This window comes from Haliotis rufescens, unplaced genomic scaffold (genome assembly GCF_023055435.1).
Source record: "Haliotis rufescens isolate VD_foot unplaced genomic scaffold, xgHalRufe1.0.p SCAF_20, whole genome shotgun sequence".
In the NCBI taxonomy this organism is placed as follows: Eukaryota; Metazoa; Mollusca; class Gastropoda; order Lepetellida; family Haliotidae; genus Haliotis; species Haliotis rufescens.
In genome coordinates, this window is record NW_025963891.1 from 2,305,055 (window position 1) to 2,323,366 (window position 18,312).

Consider the following 18,312-nt stretch of genomic DNA (forward strand, 5'->3'; position numbering starts at 1 on the left):
TTGTCTATCTGATGGCAACCTTACTGTTGTGATAAGTATCATAAGTATCGTATTACAACATAGTATATCATACAGCCTTGTTGATCTTACCTCCCTCCCAAGGGGATTCTGGGGGAGAACTTTGTGCAGATTCTGGGTTAGAATAGGCCCTCAGCAATCTCTGCTGATCGTTGGAGGCAACCAAATGGGTGGGTATTGGGTGGTCAAGCTCTGTGACCTTGTTAACAGTATGTCGTCATACCCCAACAGTGTAGGTCATTGCTCACAACTTGAATCACTGGTTTGTCTGGTCCACATTTGATTATTTAAAGGATGTTGTCAAGTAAGTGAAATATTCACACATTCTCACACACACATGATGAAGATGTGGTTAGGTTGACTGACTGTGTCACCGTGCTCGGATGGCGTGGATATTCCCTCATGCTGTCTGTCACAGGTTTGTCTGGTCCAGACTTGCCGCGAGATGATAAAGATGGAATATGGTTTAATTGCATCCTTTAACAGCTTTCACTCATTACCACACGTCGCTATATAAGTGCAATAATCTTGGATGCGACGTTACACCCCATTTCACCTCACCTCACTCATTATCAAATGTTGTCATTGTTCATCTCATCTTTGCAGTGACACGAGACAAGAAGATCGACTTAGAAAAGAGACAAACAACAAGAAATGTATTTCGATGTCATGTATTGGGTTCCAAGAATGTTGGGAAGGTAGGTACAAGTTTGGAAATATAGTTTTTTTCCTGTTTTTCATCAACATGATCAAATAATACTGTATTTGACAGCAAAACAAGAATGTGTAACAAATTTACTGTGATAGATCTCACTTTTTTCAAACAAGATGTAAGTGTAATAATTAAAAAGACAAATGTGTTTTAGACTTATCCTATCTTACACTATGCACTTCTTCTTCTTTCGATCCCATATGGAAACGTGCTTGACGTTTCATTCTTCTAAAAGTCAAATCACCTGAACACACAGGAGTAGAAACTAACATTTTGAGTCCGCTTGTCCTTATACTGATTACATTTAGCAAAACCCTAAAAATGGCAAATTTCTACTAGTCCTTATGATACCTTAACTATTGGGCAGATTGGTTAGGACTTCAGGACTAGTGCCAATTTCTGAGGCTACACATCCCAGCATCACATTGGTGAACACCCCAACAAATGATTAAACACTGTAATCCCGTGCGACCTACACGACCTGATCTTGTGATTACCCCTACCAAATCATTCTCTTTCTCATCGCCACACCATGTACACGTGCCCTGAGTGTTTAAGAGAATATAGGTTTGGGTTGTTTTTTCTTGCTGTATATCCTCAAACATCGTATACTCTGACCCTCTTGAATTATGTTGTGACTACAGTGGCAGGTGTAGCGTTGTTCAAAGTGTGGACATCTGATTCCTTCTACATGTATTTACACAATCGCCATTGAAGCGAGATTGACTGGCACTTGAAATCCAAGAACTCGGACAAGCCGTCAGCTGTTGAGAAAACTCAGAAGACAATTAAGCCGGCTCCCCTTCACCAATACAGTGAAACCATCTTCCGGAACCTGCCGTGCCTGCTCTATTGGTGGCTGATGACAGTGTCTCGGATAGTTTGTTTACTGACGACGTCTTTGCCGGATCAACAATCAGTCACCGGAGTGTCCAGGTCCATGTCTACCTTGGAACCGCCAGCTACCTTGGACGTCCTCATGGTATTTTTTTCCGTCGATTTGTCCGAACCTGCCTCGATTACGCCTCAGGTTGACCCCTTTAGAGCTCCTAGACCGCCTGCTACCAGTCTCCTGCTCCTTCGTGTGATGTTCAGGTTGATGACGATTGCTCCTCTTCAACCAATGCTACTGTTGCTCGTGATCAACTTTTGCCAACTTCAGGATGCTCAGCCTTACAAGCCACAAGTGTTTGAAAGCATTTGAGGCCTACTGTTGACCTTTCGACATCACAACACCCACCACTGCTTCTCTGCAACAGATCGCCAATAAACCCCCATCATTTACAATCCATGCAAAAGCTTAAGGGGTCTACTTTGGCTACTACTCTTGATCAACTCCATTTATATTGCTACTAAAACTGGAACAGTTGGCAGACCATTCATCTCAGTCACATCCACTGCCTTGGGATTTAAACGACATACTTTATCATTTGACTTTGGCAGAGTATGAACTGCTTGTTGACAAGAATTTTGAGTTGATCACCTTTAAGACCATTTTTATCCTGGCCCTTGCCCATGCCCATGCCCTTGCACGAGTTGGCGATCTAGCCCTGGATGTTAACAGGACCCAGTTCGAGAGGCTCCAGAATGGGAAGGTTTTTCCAGTCTTTTCTGGGATTTTATCAAGAAAAATCAGCTTCCAGGGAACAAGATCATTTGTTTACCAAAGGGTCGCTGGCATCCATCCTGAGCCCTGCTGACCTGGAGGATATATCTTTATATCCGGTTCGAGTGCTTCGAATCTACCTTGAGGCCGCAAGAGCACTTCAGTGCTACCAGAAGAGGCTCTTCATCCTACTTTCTACAGCGGCCACAACAGAAGTTTCCTGCACTAACATCTCCTTTTGGCGTCAATCGACCATCCGTCAGATACAGTCTTTGCTTCCCACTGTCTCTGTGACATATCTATTACAGACGTTCAGGGTCTTTACTAGTTTGGTCCCTTGATCCTGGCATATCAGCTGTCAACTGCACACCAGTGCAGATAGTTGATGCGTGTACATACAGAATATAAGTTCCCAGTCAGAGGGCGAATTATTCCGTCTGTAGAGACTTCGGTCTTCAACATCGACTTGGATATCTACGCCTCACGGTCCAACCATGGGATTAATGCATAGTGTGAGATAGGATAAGTTAAAAAATTAGGAAATTTTGCAAGAAATTGTATGTTTATATGCTTATCCAATCTCACAAGCTATATGCCCTCCCAACCATCCCCACAACACAGCTCATCACATCCTGTTAGCTCTAACATAGAGAATGATGTGGCAGGGGTAATCAGATCGTGTAAGTCGCTGTGCATGGGATAACAGTAAGTGACCCATTTGATAGGGCGGTGACCATGATGATGCTTGGATGTGTTCGGGTGATTTGTTTTTTAGAAGTTTGAAAGTTTGTTCAAGCACGTTTCCATATATGAACGAAAGAAGAAGTGAGTAGTGGGAGATAGGATAAGTATATAAATACTGTAACAGTATACAATTTATTGTAAAATTTCCAATATCTGTAAGTTGGATGGTGTTAGCATCCTTCTGATACAAGGCTGCTTGCAGTATTGGCTAAATTTTGACCTTGTTATGTTTGTGATGTTTGTAGACGTCATTACTGCAAGGGCTGTTGAGTCGGAACCTGAGGTATGTGGCCACTCTGAACAAACACTTGCTGTCCAGCTTCACCATGAACACAGTGCAGGTGTACGGACAAGAGAAGTACCTCATGGTGAGCAGCCTCTCTCGTGTACCATCTCCCCTTTCCCTCATGTACAATCTCCCCTTTTTCTCATGTACCATCTCCTCTTTCCCCCATGTACCATCTCCTCTTTCCCTCATGTACCATCTCCCCTTTCCCTCATGTACCATCTCCCCATTCCCTCTTGTACCATCTCCCCTTTCCCTCATGTACCATCTCCCCTTTCCCTCATGTACCATCTCCCCTTTCTCTCATGTATCATCTCCCCATTCCCTCATGTACCATCTCCCCTTTCTCTCATGTACCATCTCCCCTTTCCCTCATGTACCATCTCCCCTTTCCCTCATGTACCATCTCCCCATTCTCTCATGTACCATCTCCCCATTCCCCCATGTACCATCTCCCCTTTCTCTCATGTACCATCTCCCCTTTCCCTCATGTACCATCTCCCCTTTTCCTTCATGTACCATCTCCCCATTCCCTCATGTACCATCTCCCCTTTTTCTCATGTACCATCTCCCCTTTTTCTCATGTACCATCTCCCCTTTCTCTCATGTACCATCTCCCCTTTCCCTCATGTACCATCTCCCCTTTCTCTCATGTACCATTTCCCCTTTCTCTCATGTACCATTTCCCCTTTCCCTCATGTACCATCTCCCCTTTTCCTTCATGTACCATCTCCCCATTCCCTCATGTACCATCTCCCCTTTTTCTCCTGTACCATCTCCCCTTTCCCTCATGTACCATTTCCCCTTTTTCTCATGTACCATCTTCCCTTTCTCTCATGTACCATCTCCCTTTTCCTTCATGTACCATCTCCTCTTTCCCTCATGTACCATCTCCCCTTTCTCTCATGTACCATCTCCCCTTTCCCTCTTGTACCATCTCCCCTTTCCCTCATGTACCATCTCCCCTTTCCCTCATGTACCATTTCCCCTTTCTCACATGTACCATCTCCCCTTTCCCTCATGTACCATTTCCCCTTTCTCACATGTACCATCTCCCCTTTCCCTCATGTACCATCTCCCCTTTCCCTAATGTACCATCTCCCCTTTCCCTCATGTACCATCTCCCCTTTCTCTCATGTACCATCTCCCCTTTCTCTCTTGTACCATCTCCCCTTTCTCTCATGTACCATCTCCCCTTTCCATCATGTACCATCTCCCCTTTCTCTCACGTACCATCTCCCCCTATGTACCATCACCCCTTTCTCTCATGTACCATCTCCCTTTTCCCTCATGTACCATCTCCCCTTTTTCTCAACTACCATCTCCCCTTTCTCTCATGTACTATCTCCCCTTTCTCTCATGTACCATCTCCCCTTTTTTTCATGTACCATCTCCCCTTTCTCTCATGTACCATCTCCCCTTTCTCTTATGTACCATCTCCCTTTTCCCTCATGTACCATCTCCCCTTTTTCTCAACTACCATCTCCCCTTTTTCTCATGTACCATCTCCCCTTTCTCTCATGTACCATCTCCCCTTTCTCTCATGTACCATCTCCCCTTTCCCTCTTGTACCATCTCCCTTTTCCCTCATGTACTATCTCCCCTTTTTCTCAACTACCATCTCCCCTTTTTCTCATGTACCATCTCCCCTTTCTCTCATGTACCATCTCCCCTTTCTCTCATGTACCATCTCCCCTTTCCCTCTTGTACCATCTCCCCTTTCCCTCTTGTACCATTTCCCCTTTCTCTCATGTACCATCTCCCCTTTCTCTCATGTACCATCTCCCCTTTCTCTCTTGTACCATCTCCCCTTTCTCTCATGTACCATCTCCCCTTTCCCTCATGTACCATCTCCCCTTTCTCTCATGTACCATCTCCCCTTTCTCTCATGTACCATCTCCCTTTTCCCTCATGTACCATCTCCATTTTCCCTCATGTACCATTTCCCCTTTTTCTCATGTACCATCTCCCCTTTTTCTCAACTACCATCTCCCCTTTTTCTCATGTACCATCTCCCCTTTCTCTCATGTACCATCTCCCCTTTCTCTCATGTACCATCTCCCCTTTCCCTCATGTACCATCTCCCTTTTCTCTCTTGCACAAACTAGGTAGCAGAGCAAAGCCTGCTACATCTAATCTTTACTCTTTGAATGACTTCACTTCCTTTGTCCCAAAATCAAATGCATGCTATCTTGAGTCTTCATCAATAGTTTAATATTAGATCAGCTGCAGTCTTTGTCCTTCAGATCTTACTCCATGCTTAAATATATTATTTAAATTATAAAGAAATTAATTTCCCAGGTTATAAATTAAGGCATGGATTTGTGTGGTTCATAGACAGTCTCTTCCTACCATGTAGTATGGGATTTATTAGAAAAAACATCAGCTGAGACAAACATCTGATGTGCACTTTGCTTTGCAGCTCCATGAAGTAGATGTTGCCATGTGTGAGATGTTGACGCCGACGGAGCTAGACTGTGATGTGGCATGTCTCGTGTATGATGTCACCAATCCACGGTCGTTTGAATTCTGTGCTAGAATGTACTTGGTAAGATGCAGGTTTTTGACTTGTAACTGTTTTCGACACTATCCACTAAGGAGATTGTTATAACACTTGTCAATTCCCTGAACCGGGACCTGAAAATGTGCAGACTTAGTTTGGTTTATACAGAGTTTCACAAAGATGACAAACTTCTACTTTACTATCAGAAGTGAATGTATTTCTGGAACATAGCTAAATGTCAGTGTTAACATTATTGCCTCCTTACTGAAGGAAACAATTACTGTCCCCATCATTTGTTTTCTGGAAAAAAAATCTTCAAAACACATAGTATAATCCTTAGTGTGTCCAGTATATGGAAGAGAATAATGTAGAGTTACCTTGTCTGAACCTATTGAGCAGCAGGAGTAATAGCACAGGGAGGTGCACCTGAAACCTACCTCATGGGGATTCCAGGGTAGAACAGGTCCCCAGAAGCATGTGCTTGTTGTAAGAGGTGATCCTGTATAGATTGGGTTGGCAGACTTGGGTACTTGTTGTAAGAGGCGATCCTATATAGACTGGGTTGGCAGACTTGGGTACTTGTTGTTAGAGTCGATCCTATATAGATTGGGTTGGCAGACTGGGTACTTGTTGTAAGAGGTGATCCTATATAGACTGGGTTGGCAGACTTGGGTACTTGTTGTAAGAGGTGATCCTATATAGATTGGGTTGGCAGACTTGGGTACTTGTTGTAAGAGGCGAATCTATATAGATTGGGTTGGCAGACTTGGGTACTTGTTGTAAGAGGCGATCCTATATAGACTGGGTTGGCAGACTTGGGTACTTGTTGTTAGAGTCGATCCTATATAGATTGGGTTGGCAGACTTGGGTACTTGTTGTAAGAGGTGATCCTATATAGACTGGGTTGGCAGACTTGGGTACTTGTTGTAAGAGGTGATCCTATATAGATTGGGTTGGCAGACTTGGGTACTTGTTGTAAGAGGCGAATCTATATAGATTGGGTTGGCAGACTTGGGTACTTGTTGTAAGAGGTGATCCTATATAGATTGGGTTGGCAGACTTGGGTACTTGTTGTAAGAGGTGATCCTATATAGATTGGGTTGGCAGACTTGGGTACTTGTTGTAAGAGGTGATCCTATATAGATTGGGTTGGCAGACTTGGGTACTTGTTGTAAGAGGCGATCCTATATAGATTGGGTTGGCAGACTTGGGTACTTGTTGTAAGAGGCGATCCTATATAGATTGGGTTGGCAGACTTGGGTACTTGTTGTAAGAGACGATCCTATATAGATTGGGTTGGCAGACTTGGGTACTTGTTGTAAGAGGCGATCCTATATAGATTGGGTTGGCAGACTTGGGTACTTGTTGTAAGAGGCGATCCTATATAGACTGGGTTGGCAGACTTTGGTACTTGTTGTAAGAGACGATCCTATATAGATTGGGTTGGCAGGCTTGGGTTCGTGTTGTAAGAGGCGATCCTAGACTGGGTTGGCAGACTTGGGTACTTGTTGTAAGAGACGATCCTATATAGATTGGGTTGGCAGACTTGGGTACTTGTTGTAAGAGACGATCCTATATAGATTGGGTTGGCAGGCTTGGGTTCGTGTTGTAAGAGGCGATCCTAGACTGGGTTGGCAGACTTGGGTACTTGTTGTAAGAGGTGATCCTATATAGATTGGGTTGGCAGACTTGGGTACTTGTTGTAAGAGGCGATCCTATATAGATTGGGTTGGCAGACTTGGGTACTTGTTGTAAGAGACGATCCTATATAGACTTGGTTGGCAGACTTGGGTTTGTGTTGTAAGAGACGATCCTATATAGATTGGGTTGGCAGACTTGGGTACTTGTTGTAAGAGGCGATCCTATATAGATTGGGTTGGCAGACTTGGGTACTTGTTGTAAGAGGCAATCCTATATAGACTGGGTTGGCAGACTTGGGTACTTGATGTAAGAGGCGATCCTATATAGACTGGGTTGGCAGACTTATGTACTTGTTGCAAGAGGCGAATCTATACAGATTGGGTACTTGTTTGATTGCATGTCATCATGCCCCAAATGATATGTTGTACATAATATTAATCACTGCTTTGTCTAGTCCAGGCTTAATATGGCAGTTTAAAATTGCAAATTTAAACAACAAACTTTTTTACCTTCGACAGTTCCTCTTAAGAAGTCATGTGACAGTATTAAGCTGATATACAGTGAAAATGTAAGATCATTCCCTTGTTAGTCTACGTTTGTGTTGATGTCTCTTTTCCAGAAACATTTCATCGACAGTAAGATCCCCACCCTGATAGTGGCGTGTAAGGCTGAGCATCCTGAGGTTCGCCAGGACTATGAGTTCACCCCAGCCCAGTTCTGTAGCCGCTACAAGTTACCTCCACCTCAATATTTCACCTGCATCGACAAAGTCAACTGGGATGTTTATGTCAAACTTGCAACTATGGCTGCATATCCGTAGGTTACACATTCTCTTAACATTTCAACTTTTGACATTTTTTCTCAAACGTCTCATCCTTTGTTCTAGGAGCTACTAATGTCACAAGCGCATGTTCCTGTTGGTCAAACCTCATCACGTCTACACTTGCCTCATTCGTGGCTAACTCGTGTTATTCCGGGACAAGCTAAATAGCGACTCGTGCCCCTCTCGTGGCCATTTTTTGCAACTGGGTTCTGTCTAAATGCATACGGGCATATTTGAGAATTGTCAACTTGTTGGTTAATGATTCACGTGACTTTCTCCATATATATTTTTTTTCCAGACGCTATTTAAAACACATCGGCACTTACGGTATTATACAGCATGATGGGACATATTTAACTGTTTGTTGGGGATATCTGTAGGTGCAAGATATATGTAAAGTCAAACATTATTCCTGAGGGATTCTTTTACCAAAGTACTTGAAGTCATACGTGCAGTCTGATTGGTTTGTCGTATTTTCACACATAACACTCATCGATAGGGGGACGAGTCTTCTTGCAGGTTACGGAAAGGGGCGAGTGGTGACGAATGCACTTGCCTCTCAAGCTTTCTTCCGTTGGTTAAGTCTACTGTTTACAACCTGGACATGCTCGAGGGCAACACAGTAGATGGATACACCTCATCGTTAAACTTATTTGATGATCTAGAACAACCAGCGTCTGACCCTAATGTCCAGATAGTCATGCTTCGTGTGTTTCAGATACTGAAGTTAATAACGCAGTTGTAGCCTTTCTTCTGTGTTTCACTCTTTGATTAATCATTTCTGTATTAATGTGGTTTTGAACACTTCATTTGCATCAATACTTTGTGTGGGTAAAATGTTTCCCTTTTATAAGATATGATGTTTTTTTCATTTCATTAATATTAACATTTATTTCAGCAAAGGCACATGTTGTGTTGTACATGTAACCACGATCTCGATCCCTTGAATGAATTTGGTTATGGGAGCCTACAGATGGATGGCTTAGATTATGGCGTAGATGGATGAATAATGATCCAGTGCTTCTGGGTGGGGTTTGCTTAGCTAGATCAGCATGTACAGGTGTATCGGACTCCTTTCAGGGGTTTGGGGAAGTCTAATGGTTTCAGCTATGTCCCAGGCCCATTCCCCAGATTCAGATGGCATCATATTGTTTGAATATTTCTCAAAGTGCTAAAACCGTGCTCACATACTCTACATATCATTATTGATGAGGTCCAGTAGGGTAGCCAAGTGGTTAAGTTGTCTGATTGTCCTGCCAAAGGACAGGGTTCATATCCCCACAAGGGTACAATGAGTGAAACCTGTTTCCCGGGATATTGCTGGAATATTGCTAACAGCGTTAAACCAATTCCCTCAGTCAGTCACTCACTCACTATCATTAATGGATATGAATACATATAGAATCCTCTTTCTCAAGAAGACATTGTATTCATACCAACAGAATCCTCGAACCAGCTCCATTGTCCTATCTGTATCACATTAAGCCATTTCATCACTTTGATCATTTTTCACAAAACAAGATGACTTCTAGTCTGGATGCCCTTCATCACATGAGCGTACATGCATTTCATGTAATGTGACATCTGTCCCACATTGTATATGATACTCAGCAGCTGTATCGAATGTCCTCGTGTCCTTCTGTACATGATCTTCCAGCCCTCCTCTCTCTGTTTGAGTGCAGCCTAGTTTGAGTGCAGCATTGTCCTGGTTGTGTTTTTCAGCAATCTGAAACGTCTAGTACACATGCTGTTGGTCCATCAGAAGTCTCTCTGGCTGGAGGAGAAGTTCAGGTTCTTCCCCTTTCCAACCTTCTCCTAACATGTCACCTCTTTAATACCGACCCACCTCATGGACATGCTATCTCCTTACAACATACTACTTCTGCCTTAACACAACTCTCTCAGAACCTGTTATGTGACATACTAAACATGCTTAAGCTTTCATATTCACATTCTTATTATAACTTTATAGGTACTTTTACTTATATGATATTCACATTAGCATTAATTTATGACTTTTATAACTACCTTTAGGTATATCATACTAAACCACCATTTCTTTTTGGACAACATTACTGAAGTTGACGATGTATGTGAAAGCATCTCCATGACCTGCGTGTCTCTATACTCTTTGTCTAACAGCATGGGGTTCCTCATTGCATCTGTATTTCAGTCTGTGGTGTATATATTTGTTTGATTTTATTTCTTTTTTTCCTTTGTAGATTTTATACTCACAGTGATTATGTCATTTGGTGTTTCGGCCTCTCTTTTCAGGGCTTGAAATTATACAACTGAAACAAAAACCCTGTTTGTTCAGATTCTTGGTTGGGGAACAAAGTTAAACAGTGCTTGTATCACTTTGAGACAGTAAATGATCAATGCTTGTATGATTTCTGTGTCTCCAGACGTTTAATTTGTTACTGTCATGACTTGCATCGTGGGTACCGATTGGTAGGTGCACAACCTTGTTTACTCTGTCACTCACTGGGGTGTTAACACATGATAGAGAATGGTTCCCAACCTAATATAGCACTTATACAAGGTCAACACTGAAAAGGTTTGCAAACTAGATGACCTTTGTTTAAACTAGTAGATGGCATGACAACTTAAAGACCACTGTGACCAGCGTTAGAAATTAGCACCAGTCCTGTTGTCCTTTCCAAAATGCCCAATAGTAAGGTATCATAATGACCAGTAGAAATTTGGCATTTTAAGGGATTTGCTATATGTTATCATTATAAGGAGTGGACTAGAAATGTTAGTTTCTACCGCTGGTGACTCCAGCATAGATAGAGAGAATTAGACTTGTGTCCCCATGTACTGTAGATGCTTGTACAGACAGTCCCAGGAGAATACAGAGAGGCTGTAGAAACTAAACCCTACTCAACTAGTCCAAGGCCTTATTCCACAAAGCGACGACAGTTGTAAATTTGTGCTACAATGTGGCAATTACTTCTAGCATCACTTTGTGGAACACGGCCCAGGAACATAACATCCTGTTGTGGCACACTTCTCTGTAGTTGCAAATCGTGGCTATTTACTGCTCTGTCATCACTGTCCTACGTCAACTGGTCGTTGATACTTAGCTGTGATTCACGCCATTATGACATTCTTGTAAAATCTGATACTGATTTTGCTTTGGCATTGCAGGATCTGTCATGTGCAAATTACAGAATATCATGGACAAACGTCACACCTGCTCCCTTCCTTGTTTGACGCTATTCAGAGGTTAACTTTCTGGGAACCAGGGGTATCAACTTGTGCAGGATATTCTGTAATTTGCACTCTGACAATTAGCATCTGTTATAGGTAGAACGTTATGAAGGCATGAATCGCAGCTCTCAGTGGATGTCAGATTGGAAAACCAGAGCAGTACCTAGCTACCATTTCACAGCTAACTTCTCTGCATTGCCATTGTTGCTAACATGATGCATGTGACTATACTGGTTAACCCTTTCTGTTCTATGTGGAAATGATGTTGTCATGTGGAAACATTTTGTTGGGTTTTCTCTCCTTCACCCTCCTGCACCATGAGTACGAAGCTACTGTTCATTAGTGTTACTGAATAGATAAACATCCTTTCTGATGGGAACAGTGTGGATATGCTTAGTCGGATAATGATTCTGCAGAAACAGATAGTCCTTGATTAACAGAACTGCAGGAAAGTGATGTTTACCCGTTTGTAGGAATACTGAAAGCAGTTCTTGGCGTTATATCATGAGGAAAGAATGCTCAATCAGTTATCAACACCGATGAGTTCCTGTGCCTGTCTGGCATAGTCTGACTATACTAGTGCCGATCTCATCAATTCCACCTCAAGGAAACAAGCAGGCTCGCAGTAAACAGGGTCCTACCGTTGTTGCAAGAGTAGTACCGGTAGTTAATTTGTTAGATTTCAATTACACGTGCTTTTTTGTTAGGTTAAGTTGTAAGAAAGCTGTTAAAAGATTAACCCATTTAGTGTTATTGAATTCGAAGAAAATGGTACACTCATGCTGTGTGTTATCTGTATTCCAATAATCACTGCTTTCATCGCATATGCTTATAGGGGGGGGGGTGATCTATCAGTTGGTAATAGAACAGGTGCTCCTGCAAATTTTAACATCTTAATAAGATGAAGATACACTGTGCCAGCAAATGTTTAAATCCCCGTTTTTAGAAGCAAAGTCCTGTGTTAGCCATCCTATAGTTGTTTAGGTCTGTGTATTTCCCCCCAAGTCAGGAAGTTTTAGTTTTCATTCTTTTCACATCAGGATGCCAATTTTTCTGCTTGTACATTTTGTTTTTTCATTTCAGTATTTGCCTGCATTTTGTTATTTTTCATGTTTTTCTGCAGAATGACTTGCATTTGGTTGATGTTTTTGTTTATGTTTTCAGTTGAAATTTGTTGGCTGTCCTGCTATAAGCAGAGGCTACAGTGCTCTTTCCTGTAACATGTTTATTATTCAATGATAAAACTATTAATACAAAAAAAACCTTCTCAAAATATAATGTAAATAAAATTCCTAATGATATAAAAGTGTTGGCCTTTTTAATGAAGATGCTTTAGTTTTAACTTCTTTTTCACATATAAATCCTGACCACTGATAAATAGTGAAGTAGAGAGACTTGTGTTTGAACACTGTAGAGAATCTGTTGTATAACCTGTGTGGTGGGCGTGTCTGCCATGTGTAACCACCTTCTCTCTGTTTGCAGACACCTGAAGGGCCTCTACACTGACGAGAACAAGGTGTACATCAGGCTAGGGATTGGCCTTGTAGCACTCACTGGTATGGGATTTGCCATGTATAAAATACTCAGAGCATTAAGATGAGGACTCTTGTTACTAGGATTTTAGCACAAATATACCGTGTGATCAAGAGAAAATGGACTCTCAAGCATTGTTGAAGTGAAGACCTGCCGTATCAAAGATTACCTGCACAACCCTCCAAGTTTTCTTGTTTAGGTTTCAAGCTTTTCTTCTCGGTACAGAAACTGTTGATGACTTCACAGTATTTGTTTGATTTCGTGTCAAGTATTTATCATCTAGCAAGGAAGAGCGAGGAGAGTCTTTGTTAACCTTATGTGATGTCGTTCTGTGTTATCTTGACAAGATGTGATGTCGTTGCTAAGATCAGGGTTTGTGAGAAGTACTACCAATATCGACGTCACGGTCATGTTGAGGGTATACCTGTATACATGTAACCTGCCGCCGGTGACAGGCAGGCGTCAATGGGATCGTGTGTTGAGGCTGAGTGTGGCAGCTGGGACGACTCAAGCCTGACAGTGGAGGTATCGACTCCCCACCCTCACCATGAACCTATAGGAACTCATCAGCAATCAGTGTTTTTGTTATAACTTACCAACAACTATTGGGTAGGTTACGGTATATCCAGGCTCTTCTGTTACAGGGTGTACTCACACATGAAGCTTGTACGTTCTGTGTTCCTGTGTTCGTTCCCATGTTCCCAACAGCGGCTACACATGCCCAAACATTTCTGAACAATCACACAGCTTGTTGAATCTACAACATACTTTTTGTGTAGTTTTATAATTATTGCAACTATTGTTGACTTGTCTTATGTTTGCTACATGAATAAGTTTGTATTTTGGTGTGTTTAGTACTTGCTTGTATAAATGTCTTCAAGCAATAATCAGTCCCAGGCAAGCTTCTACAAGTCTGTCCACTGGGGCAGATCTATTACTTTTAGAAGCTCCATGTGTTTGACGAGGCCACCACCACCAAAGACCGCTCTGCGGTCAGATTACATACCTTGTGTAACATTCCTTAAAAGTACCTGATACAACATACAAACTTGCGAAGCTACATTCTTCTATAAATGGTTATGACTAGATACTAAATAATATCTTAAGTTGCTGCATAGGACTGACCTGATTGATGATTGGGGATGGGGAAGCGGATTTAAAAAAGAAAATGTTCCCAATTATATTGGGAAAAAATAATTTGGCTAAAAAAGATTATTGTTCACCGGACATGTGTTTTGGACCCAAATCATAGAATCTTAGCTCCTCTTTTGAGAGAGAAAAATAGTAATAAAATTAGACTCAACCAAAAGAAAACAAAAGTTTTCCATTCATTTTCCTACAATGAAAAACTGTTTTGTGTGTACAAGTATGTTTTTTGTATCAATATCTGACCTCACATGGTATCGCATTGATCGAATTGTTTCAGCCCTCTTTGTTTGTCAATGGTCGAACATCTTCAGGTTTTCTTCAGTGTATGCAATATGTCAGGTTTTTACCTGACTTGTATGGTGCTTACTCCATGAACAAGATTTAAAGAACAGGTAATGAGACATGTAGTCACATGTTTTGTGATAATTGTATCAGTTGGGTCATTGTCATCACAGGTACCACAGTAGTGTACCCCGGGTACCTTTCTGTATGTCAACTGTACCAAGGTATCTTACTGTATGTTCCAATGTAACCTAGAGAGGCAATATTTACGGCGTTGAAGTTTGGGTGAAAAGGTAAATTGCACACTGCCGTATTTTGCACACGTGATGTGACAGCCAAGCTGGACCAGTGTCATGAGTTGTAGTAATACAGAGCTGTACATGTATAGCCATGCTGGATAACATTTGTGTACACAGGAAAGTACCTAGGGTGCATTTGTTTATGCAGGAAGTAGGGCTGGGACGATTCGATACGTATCACGAGACCTTGCTCACGATCCGATACATATCGCGATACTTGCATGTGCACTTATCTGTGGTACGTCATAGACAGGATTGCCAAATACCTGGCACACTAATGATTAACAGTTGGGAGTGTCAGGTATGGCGCAATGGATGAAAATATTTACGTTTTCACTACTCATTTTCACTAGTAATCACTGGTAGTGTTTGCTGTAAGACTTATTCAAGAAAACATTTAAGGTAAGAATCGATACCTTTTACTTAGTGTGCGACTGTGAATGATACTTGTATCGAGAAGTAAAAAATTGCGATCCACCAATGGTGCCTAGGGACATTTGTACCTTCGGTACGTATCTGTAGTACCTGTTCCGACAACAAGCCCAACAGCTTATGTAACCTGCATTGCTTTGTTGTTTTATTGTTTTGCACCAATGAATGCATGGTTATTTCCCATGAACAAGCGTAGGTCGATCACATACTGTTGCAATAGTTCCCGTGGATAGTTTACTCTCAGATATTTCGCAGTCATTCTGATGCAGAATGGCTAGATCTGAAGGTGTAGTTTCGAGGTAGAGTAACTCCTGAGTCATGGGTCCATGGTCATCGAGGTGGCTCAGTAAGTCTTCACTGTCATGTTGTCATCATCACTGTCTGGCATTGTCTTAGGTTCAGTTATCTGCAACCCACTAGTAGGGAAGCATTAGCTTGCTAGTCAAGGAAATATTCTGCCACTGACATTCATTGAATAAAAGTCTTTATTTTAACATTATCTGACAGGCTCTTTGTCAGATAATACTGATGTTCTGAATGGCATATTGAAGTTTTATAATGGGAAATACTTAAGGATCATTCACCTCGTTGACTGAAAGTGAAAATAAAGAGAGAATTTGTCTAACTAGTTCATTTTCTGATAAGTAAAAAAGGAAATGTAGGGGATTGACATGATGATTTTCTTCAGGTAGCTGATACTGTATAGTAACTTTTCATGTACAAATGTGTATATATTTCCATTTAGGTGTTGTGTGTACTGTTTTCTTTACACAAAGTGCAATGCTTTATTTAATCTCTTGTGATGGCGAAGGCTTGTCTTAGTGTCAAACTAGTCTCCTGTTTCCGTTCATATATCTGCTCTTAAAGTATAGGTGAGGTGACATGCGTGGCAGATCAAGGGTATTTATTTGGCAACAAACTACATTTGAACTAGACACAGGGTGTTGTAAGAATGGGGTTGCTGTGGCGCACGGGAACCTCATTTATTTAAGTTGGCGCATTTTGCTGTGCAGAGTTGTGTCGCTGATCCTCTGATGATACTGTGCAAATCCAAGAGATCTGGTATGTGCCAGTAATCTTGTTGGTTTCACCAAATAGGGTAACATGTTCGACCTGCATTACTGTTGGCATTTCTTTTCTCATTAAACTTAAAGGAAGGGCATTAGAGGAACATTGTCCATGGTGGATTTAATTCCAACTCACTCACTAGTTTAGCTAATGATGTTACCTTTTCCCCATTCCACAACGTAATGTTAGCACTAAGATGATTGTAACTCCCATACCTTGACATTGGCTTACACTGGTCATAGCACTAAGATGATTGTAACTCCCATACCTTGACATTGGCTTACACTGGTCATAGCGCTAAGATGATTGTAACTCCCATACCTTGACATTGGCTTACACTGGTCATAGCACTAAGATGATTGTAACTCCCATACCTTGACATTGGCTTACACTGGTCATAGCGCTAAGATGATTGTAACTCCCATACCTTGACATTGGCTTACACTGGTCATAGCGCTAAGATGATTGTAACTCCCATACCTTGACATTGGCTTACACTGGTCATAGCACTAAGATGATTGTAACTCCCATACCTTGACATGCTTACACTGGTCATAGCACTAAGATGATTGTAACTCCCATACCTTGACATGGCTTACACTAGTCATAGCGCTAAGATGATTGTAACTCCCATACCTTGACATGGCTTACACTAGTCATAGCGCTAAGATGATTGTAACTCCCATACCTTGACATTGGCTTACACTAGTCATAGCGCTAAGATTGCTCTGTGGAATGGGGTGCAGTCCCAACTTTTGTGATGGTCATGGAATAAGCATGATTCAGAATTCTAAAGCTATGCAGAACTAGTGTAGATACTTAGAAAGCATCCTTTAGATGCCAGGTTCCATAGGTCATGGATTTCAGATTTGCCCCAATTTTGATCATATGGAGCATATTAGGAATCATGGATTTGATTAAATTCCCAAATGTCTATGGCCTGCCTCACTTACTCCTACAGCAAGCTTGTGAGGTATTACTGAAATACTGTTCAGACAGAATCAATCCCAAACACTGTTTTTGCCTGCATGTAAACTGCTAAAATGGGCAGATGTCAAGGCATGTCAGAAGTCTATGACTGTTAGTTGAAGTCCCAGATTCACCCTGATTACAATTCTTGGTTTGTCAGCCAAGACCTTCATCAGTTCGGGCATTCTTCCCACATTAAGTTGATATGCTGTGATTTAAGTGAAATACCTTTCAAAGAAGTGTTGTAGTTAACTCACTGACACTAAGGTGAAACATCTGGCTCTCCTATTGTGAAATTAGCTTGACCATGTCGGACAGATACTGCTGTGTGCATAGAGAGATCTTGTACCTGCTGCCACTAAGACCTGTGTGAGAGATGTTTTGTGACAATGCATTGTATTGTAGATTTTATTCCAGAAATGCAAGAAAATCTTGAAAGAGTGCATTAAATATCATGACAACTATCTTGTTTTATTGTTGTTTTGTGTTAATAATCAATTACCTTCATCTAAAACATTTAGATCTGCAGATTTGAAGCATAGTTCTGCCAGAGCTATTTTCAAACCCCCTGAGGTGGCCCAGATGATCCTTTCAGGCGTATAATTCACTGTGCAAACTTGCATCCCTCGGTCATGCCACCATCTGATGATTGCAGGCAAGCTCCTCCTTTCTGCTGCGAATGACACTTTTTTCCTCACTACCATTACTAATGCACGAGCCGTGACGCCAGGAGCTTGGATCACAGGTTTGAAGCCTGATTCCTGCAAATTATGATGCTTGGTTTGTTGGTACCTTGCACTGCTCTGGGTTTCTCTGAAGTGGTAAATACTGCGTAACTTAGCTTATGGTAAACATATTTGTCTGAGGGCTTTGACAGTCCTGGTGAAGATCAGACATCTCAAGAATCTTTTGATGGCAAGGTTCAGGGAAAGGTGAATGTCTTGTCCATTCCTTGAGCAGAAATTGGTAGGTTGTGCGGACATCACTTGTTAACTTTCCAAGTAGAACTCTCTGACAGGAAACACCAGACTCAA

General features: G+C 41.7%; 1 protein-coding gene across 3 annotated transcripts in view; it reads left to right on the forward strand.

Moving 5' to 3' along the window:
• Positions 1-15,187, forward strand: part of LOC124142734 (mitochondrial Rho GTPase 1-like) — a 29,230-nt gene extending 14,043 nt beyond the window's left edge. The window contains exons 16-22 of one of the 3 annotated variants that reach the window (XR_007222507.1): positions 625-716; positions 3,326-3,448; positions 5,789-5,914; positions 8,130-8,326; positions 10,056-10,124; positions 13,029-14,498; positions 14,540-15,187. Coding sequence is in view for 2 of the 3 variants with exons in the window: in XM_048400737.1 (XP_048256694.1) it covers positions 625-716; positions 3,326-3,448; positions 5,789-5,914; positions 8,130-8,326; positions 10,056-10,124; positions 13,029-13,146 (725 nt within the window). In the remaining variant the exon portion in view is untranslated. Of the gene's footprint in view, positions 1-624; positions 717-3,325; positions 3,449-5,788; positions 5,915-8,129; positions 8,327-10,055; positions 10,125-13,028 lie in introns of all 3 variants that reach the window. The other 2 variants (XM_048400737.1, XM_048400738.1) reach the window with 2 other exon arrangements.
• Positions 15,188-18,312: the final 3,125 nt, after the last annotated feature.